The sequence below is a fragment of the Xenopus tropicalis genome, chromosome 6 (assembly GCF_000004195.4).
Source record: "Xenopus tropicalis strain Nigerian chromosome 6, UCB_Xtro_10.0, whole genome shotgun sequence".
Classification (NCBI taxonomy): Eukaryota; Metazoa; Chordata; class Amphibia; order Anura; family Pipidae; genus Xenopus; species Xenopus tropicalis.
In genome coordinates this window covers 9,635,476-9,649,277 of record NC_030682.2, presented here as the reverse complement: position 1 = coordinate 9,649,277, position 13,802 = coordinate 9,635,476, and the positions used below count along the sequence as shown (strand labels likewise).

The following is a 13,802-nucleotide window of genomic DNA, read 5'->3' as shown; positions in this document are numbered from 1 at the left end:
CCTTTAATGTTGCTCCCAATGGCCTCAAAGCAAGTTTTAATTGTATAAAAACCATGATTACTTCCAAATAGAACCTCCTGTAGGCTGCCTGTCCACATAGGGACTACCATTAGCCAATCACAGCTCATATTTGGTACCCCCAGGAACTTTTTGCATGAGTTTCTCTTGATTACTGCCAAATAGAACCACCTGTAGGCTGCCGTCCACATAGGGGCTACCATTAGCCAATCACAGCTCATATTTGGTACCCCCAGGAACTTTTTGCATGAGTTTCTCTTGATTACTGCCAAATAGAACCACCTGTAGGCTGCCGTCCACATAGGGGCTACCATTAGCCAATCACAGCTCATATTTGGTACCCCCAGGAACTTTTTGCATGAGTTTCGACTTAAGATGTTGTTGTAAAAGTGATGCCATGATTTAAAAAAATGATGATGATGCAGGTTGCACAGAAAAGTACCCAACACCCTCTCTGTTTGAACCAGATCATCCTACGTAGGACGACGAAAAACGTTATTCATTAATCGCCAACTGGCTACAGAAGGAGCAATCTCTAAACTTGCTGCTATCCCATAATTTTTGAAGAAAAATCCCAAAATGATAATAAACACTTTTGGCTTCTGTGCTTGTATTCAGAGAAGGTCCATTGCTGTGAGTCAGCCAAGCTGGTGGAAAGCGGTGGGAGTGGAAAAAGACATTTAAACAATCTAAGTATAACCAAATGACTGACTCATTCCATTCTATTTATAAACAAAAGGCAGTTTGGGAGCTGGACGGCCTGACGGAGTGGAATGTACATAGAGTATTACTTGATAGACATCTACCAAGTATATCAAGTGACTGAAGTACAGATATACCAAGTGATAGAAAACAAGCATTTCACTAACTCTGGTCTGCAAAGTGGAGATTATAGTGCCGTCATGTTAATCAGGGGTCTGGAAAATATTGCCCCATTAGTGTATTGCTATCACTAGAATGGGTATTTTAGCTACGGTTGGGCTCTGGTCTTCTCCATTGTGCACAAGAAGCACTGTGAAGGTTTTGCAACCACATAGTTTAGACCTAAAGTGCTTAATGGACTGTGGCTGGAATGTCAGCATCTGTATCTCACATACTTGGGCCTTGCAGGAGGCTTTCAAGTGTATGAAATGCAAATGGTAAGTGTATGCTGGGAAGACATATCAGCCAATGACTATGAAGATTTTCATTCAGCCAGGTCATGGTATATCTAGTATAAATAAATCTAAAGCAACTGGACTTACTTAACAAGTCCAGTTGATTTAGATTTATTTATACTAGGTATATCAGGCAATATTTCATTACCCATTGTAGTTATAGGCCCCACATTCATTATGTTTACATGACATAAGTACCTTCATACTTTGAAGTACATCTAATCATATAAAGAAGCTAAAAATCTGGTGAAGTAATGTCAAAATCATGGAACCAAACAACCTTCCTTGCTTTCTAAACTAAGGTCTGTTGGTCTTAGTGAAGCTGTTTGCACTGGGATAGGAAAGTGGCTACAGGATCGGGTACAGAGGGGGGTTGTTAATGGAACATTCTCTATTTGGAGTAAGGTTCTCAGTGGGGTCCCTCAGGGTTCTGTTTTGGGTCCAATTTTATTTAACTTGTTCATTAGGGGAGGGGATTATAAGTTTGTATCAGTGTTTGCAGATGGCACAAAACTCTGCACGATCTTTACCAACTGGCAATCTGGGCGGCTAAGTGGCAGATGAGATTTAATGTGGATAAATGTAAGGTCATGCACCTGGGATGTTACAATATGCAGCCACTTATACCCTTAATGGGACTGCACTAGGCAAATCCATAATGGAGAAGGACCTTGGAGTCCTTGTAGATAATAAACTTGGCTGTAGCAAGCAATGCCAGGCAGCAGCTGCAAGGGCAAACAGGGGTTTGAGTTGTATTAAAAGGGACATAGTTTCGCAGGAGGAGGGGGTTATTACTATACAGAGTGCTGGTAAGGCCCCATCTAGAAGATGCCATGCAGTTCTGGTCTCCAGTGCTCAAACAGGATATTATTGAGTTAGAGAGGGTCCAGAGAAGGGCAACTAAGCTGGTAAAGGGTATGGGAAGTCTCAGTTATGGGGAAAGACTGGCCAAGTTGGGTTTGTTTACACTGGGGAAGAGGCGCTTAAGAGGTGACATGATAACTATGTATAAATATATAAGGGGATCATATAATAACCTCTCTAATGCTTTATTTACCAGTAGGTCCTTCCAACCAACACAAGGGCACCCACTCCGATTAGAAGATAGGGGGTTCTGTCTAAATATTGGGAAAGGGTTTGTTACAGTGAGAGCTGTGAAGTTGTGGAATTCTCTCCCCGAATCAGTGGTGCTGGCTGATACATTATATAGGTACAAGACGCGGTTGGGTGGATTCTTAGCAAGTGAGGGAATACAGCGTTATGGGAGATAGCTCTTAGTATAAGCTGATCCAAGGACTGGCCCGATTGCCATCTTGGAGTCAGGAAGGAATTTTTTCCCCTCTGTGGCAAATTAGAGAGGCTTCAGATGGGGTTTTCGCCTTCCTCTGGATCAACTAGCAGTTGGGCAGGTTATATATAGGCATTATGGTTGAACTTGAAGGAAGTGTGTCTTTTTTCCACCCTTTTTCAACAATTACTATGTTACTTTAATATGCACTTAGCATGATATAGACCATAGGTTCTCAGGTTTTTTCAATTATAGGTCCCCTTGTGATATCCAACATTTGGTCATGGCCTCCCTGAGCTCATAACAAAAGTTACAGACATATGAAAACAATGTAGCTATACTTCCCAGAATATCTAACACTCTCAGAACTGACAAAGATCCTTCTAACCACAACTAAGCCCTCACCTGTTCTTCGGTCTGGGCCCTACAGCTACTGCTCCAAGCCACATAGTTTGGAAAATACTGGCAATGCCAGTCTAGTTTGACTTGCAACTGGATGTTTTTTTTGTTGAGTTGTTTTGTCTAACCCTAGTAAGCAGGTAAATGTAAATGTGGACATTGACCCCAGCTACCAAGAAGGAATGTTGAGACAAACGGCACATAAGCAAAGGTCTCAACAGAAAGATCAGCAATACAATATATTCAAACCCACAGAATTTAGTCTCACACGTTTTTGACGTGACAAGTTCCACTGACATTTATAATACAGTTCATAGTCCACAGTCTTACACAATGTTTTACTATAGTGAATTATCCTGTAGCAACCAATCAGCAGTCAGCAGTTAGGTTGAGAATCTCAAAAACAGAACATTAACTAAATAAAATACCGTATATACTCAAGTATAAGCCAATCTGAATATAAGCCAAGGTAACTAATTTTACCTAAAAAAACTGGAAAAACGTATTGACTCGAGTATAAGCCTAGGGTGGGAAATGCAGCCGCTACTGCTAAGTTTCAATAATCAAAATAAATACCAATAAAATTACATTAAATGAGGCATCAGTGGGGTATAGGTTTTTAAATATTTATTTCAAAGAAAAACCATAAACTAGCTCTGTAAGTGAAGAAGAGGGTCAACAAAAACAATATGGTATCAACAATGATACCTTAAGAGTACTACCCCCTTAGCTCAATCAGCAACCAAGCTAAAACACAAAGAGTTATATAAAGTGCAATGTGGGACAAGTGAGGATGGTAGATGAAGATGAATTTGGGAGAGGGCCAGGGCACTGGAGGGTCTGGTTGCGGGTGGCCTAATTTGCTCACCAAAGACAGCGGGTGCTAGTATGGAGTGACCCATGGCACCCGACTCGAGTATAAGCCGAGGCGGACTTTTTCAGCACATTTTGGGTGCTGAAAAACTAGGCTTATACTCGAGTATATACAGTAAACAATAAACTGCTAGTGATTAACTATCCACTATTGGCCTTTTGAAATAGGTAGCCAAAAGCAAAAATACAACGACATTTTTCCACATGCAGAGTATTTCCCATAGTCCTTACCATTTACTATAACAAGCACCGAGCTGTAGGTCTGTCCCGCCAGATTAGAGGCTGTGCATGTATACAATCCATTGTCGATTTGCTTGCAGAATAAAATTTTCAATACAAAGTTCTCTTGCTCATCCTCATAAATGACATGCCTCCGTCCCTCTGCAATAATGTCGCCGTCCTTCTTCCAGACAATTTCAGGTTTGGGTTCCCCAGTTACATAGCAACTCATTTTGGCGTGCTTCCCCTCAGTCACCGTGCAAGTACGAGTAAGAACACCAAATGTTCCATCGCGACTCATTTTGGGTGTGAGAGAGGCGGCTCTTTCGTAGTCAAGACTCAAGCTAAAGCCCAGGCTGGATAATGGATCCGACGCTCCATACGATGAGGCATTGGAGTCAACGGTACCAATGATCGACGTGTCTGATTTCCTCATTTCTTCCCTTCGTTTCTGAAGGTGGGATAACAGCGAAGTCGTTTTGGCATAGGTAGGTTCCAGAGCAGTCGTGCTGTTTGAAAAAGAGTCAATCAACAGTGATGCGGAAGCCGTAGCTTGGCCAATAGGGTTCTCCGCCCGACATAAATATGTCCCACTGTCTGAAAACCTTATACAGTGTATCTTTAAAGAGCTGCATTCTCCACTATCTATAATCCGAATGCGGTTTGAGTCAAAACTTTTGCCAAGAGCTTTCCCATCCTTTTCCCACTTCACTGTGGGTGTGGGATAGCCTTGGACCCTGCACTGAAATGTGGCATCTTCTCCTAGGTTAATCTTTGAGGTGATTGGTTTCAAAATAAAGAAAGGTGAGCATTCTGCCACTGTGCCTTCCTTTTCATCCCCTACTTTGATGGTCACGGCTGCAAAGGCTTCACCAATGGTGTTGATCGCCCTACAGATGTACTGGCCACTGTCTTCAAACCGCAGGTCGTAAATAGTGAGTCGATACAGGTTGCCATCTTCTATCATTTTGAACCGACCTTCGGATTTGATTGGGAGTTTATCCTTCTCCCACGTGACGGCGGGATTTGGGTTTCCCATAATCTGGCAGCTCAGGGTGGAATCTTTCCCCACAGACATCATAAAGGCCTTGGGCCTGGTGAGGAACCGTGGCACCCCGCTAAACGAACTGTAATCCATTTTGGGATTCTGAAATGAGAACAAAAAGAGATGACGTTAAATATTTCCCTGATTATTCTTAGGAAAAGGCTTATGAAATATCCATGGGTATTCCAGTATTGGAAGGATCATCACCTATAGCCTTGCTATTGGATGAATATCCCATTTTGGCCAGGGTTGACCTGTTTTAATGGCAAAGGATGACTGACTTGACTGGGAAAATATAGGGTCATTGGTAGAATAAGGTGTGACCTGTCTGGATCAGGCAAACAAGGCTTATATCACAGGGGGAAATATACAAGGTATACCAGTAATTTGACACATCCCACAATGCATTCTAATACTGGAAAGATGTCCAAGGACATTCCAGTACTGGAAAGATCATCACCTATAGCCTTGCTATTGGATGAATATCCCATTTTGGCCAGGGTTGACCTGATTAAATGGCAAAGGATGACTTGACTTGACTTGGAAAATGGAGGGTCATTGGTAGAATAAGGTGTGACCTGTCTGGATCAGGCAAACAATGAATATCCCATTTTGGCCAGGGTTGACCTGATTAAATGGCAAAGGATGACTTGACTTGACTTGGGAAAATGGAGGGTCATTGGTAGAATAAGGTGTGACCTGTGGATCAGGCAAACAAGGCTCATAGCACAGGGGGAAAGATACAAGGTGTAACAGTAACTTGACACATCCCACAATGCATTCTAATACTGGAAAGATGTCCAAGGACATTCCAATACTGGAAGGATCACTACCCATTGCCTCAAATCTGAGATTCGGAAATTCAGGTAGACCTGTTTTGATGGAAAGGGAAAGCAAAGCTGTCTTTGCTTGGAAATGTGGGGTCAAGTCCCTGATTAAAGGTGTAATAATTGTTGAAGCAAAGCCTGAGGCTGCTGGGTAATGGAAATGGAAATAGAGCATCCAGTAGGGCTCTGACTGATAAATATAGGTCCAAACAGGCCCTGAATTTTTAGAAGCCCTAAAATGCTTTTGTTGTGGGGCCCGGTGTGGCTGTGTTTTTGTTTTTAGACTTACTTAACTTTCTTATCTTACACTGTTCTTTTCTTATCCAGTCTGGTATTCAACCACTATCTGATTACGGAAGGCAGTGACCCTCGCCACCGAATGGAATGTTACTTGGATTACTGCTATGGAATACATACAGCTGATTATTAGCTAGACTTACATACAGGGTCGGGCTGGCGGGTGAAGGGCCCACCGGGGCTCCCATCTCAGGGGCCCTGCAGGTGCCCCCGCCAGCCGCGTCACCTAACCCCCCTAACTCCCCTCGCTGGGCCCCCCACCCGACATCCTCCCCCGAGCGCATAAATTTAACGCGTCAGGGGGGGAGCGGTCAGGCAGGGGTAGCGCCTGCAAGGGTTGGGTCTGGGCCGCCGGGGCCCACCAGCATTTTTCCTGGTGTCCCAACGGCCCAGTCCGACCCTGCTTTCATAGTTACATACATACTTTATACACTAAGGGGCACATTTATCAAAACACGAGTTCGAATCCCGAATGGGAAAAATTCATATTGGAAACGAAAATTTCGGAAGATCGCTAATATCACAAAAATGCTTCCGAAAAAAGTGTATTAGTCACGATAATATCGTATTGCCGATCCGAAAGTCACAAAATTTTCGTACCTGAAGGATTGTAAACAGCAGCAAAACCGATCCGCTGTTTGCGCGCTAAAAATACGAAAAAGTTGTGCAAGCGTCGAAAAAAAAAGTTGCGGAAAATACGATTGGACCAATTGAGCGAACGGTCGGAGCGTTTGTGGATAAGTAAATGTGCCCCTAAGTAAAGGTTTTGGATACTGAAACAATATCTGATCATTCAGATACCGTATATACTCGAGTATAAGCCGATCCAAATATAAGCCTAATTTTACCTAAGAAAACTGGAAAAACGTATTGACTCGAGTATAAGCCTAGGGTGGGAAATGCAGCAGCTACTGCTAAGTTTTAATAATCAAAATAAATACCAATAAAATTAGATTAATTGAGGCATCAGTGGGGTATATGTTATTCAATATTTATTTCAAAGAAAAACAGTAAACTAGCTCTGTAAGCGGAGAAGAGGGTCAACAAAAACAATATGAGTACTACCCCACGCTCATTGCACATTGGCAAACTGGCAGCAAACCCGGCCCCGGAGGGATGTAAGGGGAAATAAGTATTGCTAGTGGGAGCCTAGGCCAGGGCACTGGAGGGTCTGGTTGTAGGTGGCCTAATTTGCACACAAAGGACAGAGGGTGCTAGTCTAGAGGGACCCATGGCACCCGACTCGAGTATAAGCCGAGGGTGACTCTTTTCAGCACATTTTGGGTGCTGAAAAACTAGGCTTATACTCGAGTATATACAGTAGTTTTGGAGGAAGGTTGGACAATCCCATTGCAGGTTTGGGCAGTGCGTATGATCCTCCATGAATTGATCCGCACTCCAAGGGAGCCAACCAGCGCCCAAGCTGATTAATTGGTTCAGCTCAATTTAGCACAAGACTTGAGAACCAACTGGGACAAAGACCAACTCATTTGGTGACCTTGCTAAACAGCTGACTTCCCTATGTAAAAAAAACTTGGACAGTAAATAACCTAAAATAGGTGGGAGCTCCCTGGGGGGAATCTGCTATCACTCACACAAAAGAAAATGGAAAGAACCCCTGTTACTGGCAGAAGAAAAGGAAAATGGGCACGCCGTGCCCACGAGGAAGCCTGTATGCGGGCAAAGGTGTTGGTGAGAGCTGTCGGGTACTAATGCTCCAAACAACCCCCCCTCGTGCCCCACCTTGAAACCGGTGTAGGACACTTGAAGTTCAGAGTGCCAGAGTGGGATCTGTCACTGGCCATTTAATTCGGACACAACTCCTCATCTCAGAAAGGAAATTCTGTACAAATCCTGTCACCAAAATAGCCTGCTTAATCTCCCAGCAATGCTGAGCTGCACAGGCCACATGTACTGTCCCACTAATTCTCCTACACTCACGTCACTGACACTGAACATTGACATAAAGGAGTCGACATGGCAATCGCTGAGCAGGGAAAAATCTGTCTGTTGCACCGACCTTACTGAGATACTATACATTGCTTAGTACATGGGCAACCCTATGCTGGGATAATTCTGTGGGATCTCTCTGTACAGGCTATGAGCAAACTTAGGGGGCTGTTCCTGCTGAATTGTGCTTAGTACAGGGGAATCCCTATGTGCCATAGTTTTATGGTATCTCTTTGTACAGGCTATGAGCAAACTTAGGGGGCTGTTCCTGCTGAATTGTGCTTAGTACAGGGGAATCCCTATGTGCCATAGTTTTATGGTATCTCTCTGTACAGGCTATGAGCAAACTTAGGGGGCTGTTCCTGCTGAATTGTGCTTAGTACAGGGGAATCCCTATGTGCCATAGTTTTATGGTATCTCTCTGTACAGGCTATGAGCAAACTTAGGGGGCTGTTCCTGCTGAATTGTGCTTAGTACAGGGGAATCCCTATGTGCCATAGTTTTATGGTATCTCTCTGTACTGGCTATGAGCAAACTTAGGGGGCTGTTCCTGCTGAATTGTGCTTAGTACAGGGGAATCCCTATGTGCCATAGTTTTATGGTATCTCTCTGTACAGGCTATGAGCATACTTAGGGGGCTGTTCCTGCTGAATTGTGCTTAGTACAGGGGAATCCCTATGTGCCATAGTTTTATGGTATCTCTCTGTACAGGCTATGAGCAAACTTAGGGGGCTGTTCCTGCTGAATTGTGCTTAGTACAGGGGAATCCCTATGTGCCATAGTTTTATAAACCTTTAGTTCTCCTTTAAGCTTTGTCTTGCTTTAAAGATAAGGACGCCCTGTTACGTTAAGTGACTAATCAAGCTGAATGCACACAATGTACCCCCTTCAGGGTTAAGGCTCCCACGTGCCTTAGTTAGAGAGCTCCCATGGGATGGTGACTTGAAGCTGCTAATTACAGGAACTCATCAGTCTGTGTTTAACTTAAATTGCCTTTCCCATATCAGATTCCAGATCAATATTTGTGTCTGAAAATAAACCTAGACATTATATTCCCCCAAACCTGGGAATAGAGACTGACACTGTCATGGTGAAGACACACGGCGCTATATCTTAGTTGGGATCAAGTACAGGTACTGTTTTATTATTACAGAGAAAAGGGAATCATTTAACCATGAAATAAACCCAATAGGACTGTTCTGCCCCCAATAAGGGGTAATTATATCTTAGTTGGGATCAAGTACAGGTACTGTTTTATTATTACAGAGAAAAGGGAATCATTTAACCATGAAATAAACCCAATAGGACTGTTCTGCCCCCAATAAGGGGTAATTATATCTTAGTTGGGATCAAGTACAGGTACTGTTTTATTATTACAGAGAAAAGGGAATCATTTAACCATGAAATAAACCCAATAGGACTGTTCTGCCCCCAATAAGGGGTAATTATATCTTAGTTGGGATCAAGTACAGGTACTGTTTTATTATTACAGAGAAAAGGGAATCATTTAACCATGAAATAAACCCAATAGGGCTGTTCTGCCCCCAATAAGGGGTAATTATATCTTAGTTGGGATCAAGTACAGGTACTGTTTTATTATTACAGAGAAAAGGGAATCATTTAACCATGAAATAAACCCAATAGGGCTGTTCTGCCCCCAATAAGGGGTAATTATATCTTAGTTGGGATCAAGTACAGGTACTGTTTTATTATTACAGAGAAAAGGGAATCATTTAACCATGAAATAAACCCAATAGGGCTGTTCTGCCCCAATAAGGGGTAATTATATCTTAGTTGGGATCAGGTACAGGTACTGTTTTATTATTACAGAGAAAAGGGAATCATTTAACCATTAAATAAACCCAATAGGGCTGTTCTGCCCCCAATAAGGGGTAATTGTATCTTAGTTGGGATCAAGTACAGGTACTGTTTTATTATTACAGAGAAAAGGGAATCATTTAACCATTAAATAAACCCAATAGGGCTGTTCTGCCCCCAATAAGGGGTAATTGTATCTTAGTTGGGATCAAGTACAGGTACTGTTTTATTATTACAGAGAAAAGGGAATCATTTAACCATTAAATAAACCCAATAGGGCTGTTCTGCCCCAATAAGGGGTAATTATATCTTAGTTGGGATCAAGTACAGGTACTGTTTTATTATTACAGAGAAAAGGGAATCATTTAACCATTAAATAAACCCAATAGGGCTGTTCTGCCCCAATAAGGGGTAATTATATCTTAGTTGGGATCAAGTACAGGTACTGTTTTATTATTACAGAGAAAATGGAATCATTTAACCATTACATAAACCCAATAGGGCTGTTCTGCCCCCAATAAGGGGTAATTATATCTTAGTTGGGATCAAATACAAAGCACTGTTGTATTTTTACAGAGAAAAAGGAAATCAATTTTAAAAATCTGAATTATTTAATTAAAATGGAGTCTATGGGAGACAGACTTTCGGTAATTTGGAGCTTTCTGGATATTGGGTTTCTGGATAACGAATCCCATACCTGTACATATAACATCAATATCCTTATATGCAATGCATAGCAATACCAGTATATGTATATATAGATATTGATATGGGCACTGGAATCCCATACATTGATATCTATAATGACAAAGAGGCACAGAAATCATTATCCTAAATATTATAACTAATGTAATGTAAAATAGGCCTGAATAAATGGAATTCTTCCCTCATCAGCCAATGTGCCATTTATACACAGATATTGCCCTGCCATTTAGTTAAAAACACTTTTGGCAAAAGGCCCAGACAACTGAACAAATGAAAACCTTACCCCCAAACAATGTGGGTCTCTATGAAAATATATTGTATAAACAGCTCATATGTAAAACCCTGCTTCATTGAAATAAACCATTACTGTAAAAATATACTTTTTTGGGTAATCCTAAATAGAACATCAGCCAATGAATGGGCAGAGTTCTTTTCTTTTGCTCCCACACTACTTCCTGTTACAGTTAGAGCTGCATCACTTCCTGTCAGCTGATCTCTGAGGGAGCACACAGCCCATCACTAAATGGCGGCTCAAGGGAAAGGATGTAAAAGGGCAATATTTACTGATATATATATTCCAGTTTGGGGAGATTCTTTAATAGAGCACTTAATTCAAATATGATATAAACTATTAACCCTTAGGGGCTACACAGTGGGGTATTTATATAAACTATAGTAGGGTTTCTGTAGCAAACACCCCAGCTGTACCAGTGCAGGAATGGCTGCCCCCGGGGCTACACAGCGGGGTATTTATATAAACTATAGTAGGGTTTCTGTAGCAAACACCCCAGCTGTACCAGTGCAGGAATGGCTGCCCCCGGGGCTACACAGCGGGGTATTTATATAAACTATAGTAGGGTTTCTGTAGCAAACACCCCAGCTGTACCAGTGCAGGAATGGCTGCCCCCGGGGCTACACAGCGGGGTATTTATATAAACTATAGTAGGGTTTCTGTAGCAAACACCCCAGCTGTACCAGTGCAGGAATGGCTGCCCCCGGGGCTACACAGCGGGGTATTTATATAAACTATAGTAGGGTTTCTGTAGCAAACACTCCAGCTGTACCAGTGCAGGAATGGCTGCCCCCGGGGCTACACAGCGGGGTATTTATATAAACTATAGTAGGGTTTCTGTAGCAAACACCCCAGCTGTACCAGTGCAGGAATGGCTGCCCCCGGGGCTACACAGCGGGGTATTTATATAAACTATAGTAGGGTTTCTGTAGCAAACACCCCAGCTGTACCAGTGCAGGAATGGCTGCCCCCGGGGCTACACAGCGGGGTATTTATATAAACTATAGTAGGGTTTCTGTAGCAAACACTCCAGCTGTACCAGTGCAGGAATGGCTGCCCCCGGGGGCTACACAGCGGGGGTATTTATATAAACTATAGTAGGGTTTCTGTAGCAAACACCCCAGCTGTACCAGTGCAGGAATGGCTGCCCCCGGGGCTACACAGCGGGGTATTTATATAAACTATAGTAGGGTTTCTGTAGCAAACACCCCAGCTGTACCGGTGCAGGAATGGCTGCCCCCGGGGCTACACAGCGGGGTATTTATATAAACTATAGTAGGGTTTCTGTAGCAAACACCCCAGCTGTACCGGTGCAGGAACGGCTGCCCCCGGGGCTACACAGCGGGGTATTTATATAAACTATAGTAGGGTTTCTGTAGCAAACACCCCAGCTGTACCGGTGCAGGAACGGCTGCCCCCGGGGCTACACAGCGGGGGTATTTATATAAACTATAGTAGGGTTTCTGTAGCAAACACCCCAGCTGTACCAGTGCAGGAATGGCTGCCCCCGGGGCTACACAGCGGGGTATTTATATAAACTATAGTAGGGTTTCTGTAGCAAACACCCCAGCTGTACCGGTGCAGGAATGGCTGCCCCCGGGGCTACACAGCGGGGTATTTATATAAACTATAGTAGGGTTTCTGTAGCAAACACCCCAGCTGTACCGGTGCAGGAATGGCTGCCCCCGGGGCTACACAGCGGGGTATTTATATAAACTATAGTAGGGTTTCTGTAGCAAACACCCCAGCTGTACCGGTGCAGGAATGGCTGCCCCCGGGGCTACACAGCGGGGTATTTATATAAACTATAGTAGGGTTTCTGTAGCAAACACCCCAGCTGTACCAGTGCAGGAACGGCTGCCCCCGGGGCTACACAGAGGGGTATTTATATAAACTATAGTAGGGTTTCTGTAGCAAACACCCCAGCTGTACCAGTGCAGGAATGGCTGCCCCCGGGGCTACACAGCGGGGTATTTATATAAACTATAGTAGTGTTACTGTAGCAAAAACCCCAGCTGTACCAGTGCAGGAATGGCTGCCCCCGGGCTACACAGCAGGGTATTTATATAAACTATAGTAGGGTTTCTGTAGCAAACACCCCAGCTGTACCGTGCAGGAATGGCTGCCCCCGGGGCTACACAGCGGGGTATTTATATAAACTATAGTAGGGTTTCTGTAGCAAACACCCCAGCTGTACCAGTGCAGGAATGGCTGCCCCCGGGGCTACACAGCGGGGTATTTATATAAACTATAGTAGGGTTTCTGTAGCAAACACCCCAGCTGTACCAGTGCAGGAACGGCTGCCCCCGGAGCTACACAGCGGGGTATTTATAAAAACTATAGTAGGGTTTCTGTAGCAAACACCCCAGCTGTACCAGTGCAGGAATGGCTGCCCCCGGGGCTACACAGCGGGGTATTTATATAAACTATAGTAGGGTTTCTGTAGCAAACACCCCAGCTGTACCAGTGCAGGAACGGCTGCCCCCGGGGCTACACAGCGGGGTATTTATATAAACTATAGTAGGGTTTCTGTAGCAAACACCCCAGCTGTACCAGTGCAGGAATGGCTGCCCCCGGGGCTACACAGCGGGGTATTTATATAAACTATAGTAGGGTTTCTGTAGCAAACACCCCAGCTGTACCAGTGCAGGAACGGCTACACAGCGGGGTATTTATATAAACTATAGTAGGGTTTCTGTAGCAAACACCCCAGCTGTACCGGTGCAGGAACGGCTGCCCCCGGGGCTACACAGCGGGGTATTTATATAAACTATAGTAGGGTTTCTGTAGCAAACACCCCAGCTGTACCGGTGCAGGAATGGCTGCCCCCGGGGCTACACAGCGGGGTATTTATATAAACTATAGTAGGGTTTCTGTAGCAAACACCCCAGCTGTACCAGTGCAGGAATGGCTG

General features: G+C 43.8%; 1 protein-coding gene across 21 annotated transcripts in view; it reads right to left on the bottom strand.

The window, feature by feature from the left end:
• obscn (obscurin, cytoskeletal calmodulin and titin-interacting RhoGEF) overlaps positions 1-13,802 on the bottom strand; it is a 241,276-nt gene that overhangs the window by 220,320 nt on the left and 7,154 nt on the right. For all 21 annotated transcript variants that reach the window (XM_031903695.1, XM_031903696.1, XM_031903701.1 and 18 more), the window contains exon 2: positions 3,967-5,101. In XM_031903695.1, coding sequence (XP_031759555.1) covers positions 3,967-5,092 — 1,126 coding nt within the window. In that variant the 5' untranslated portion in view covers positions 5,093-5,101. The remainder of the gene's footprint in view (positions 1-3,966; positions 5,102-13,802) is intronic.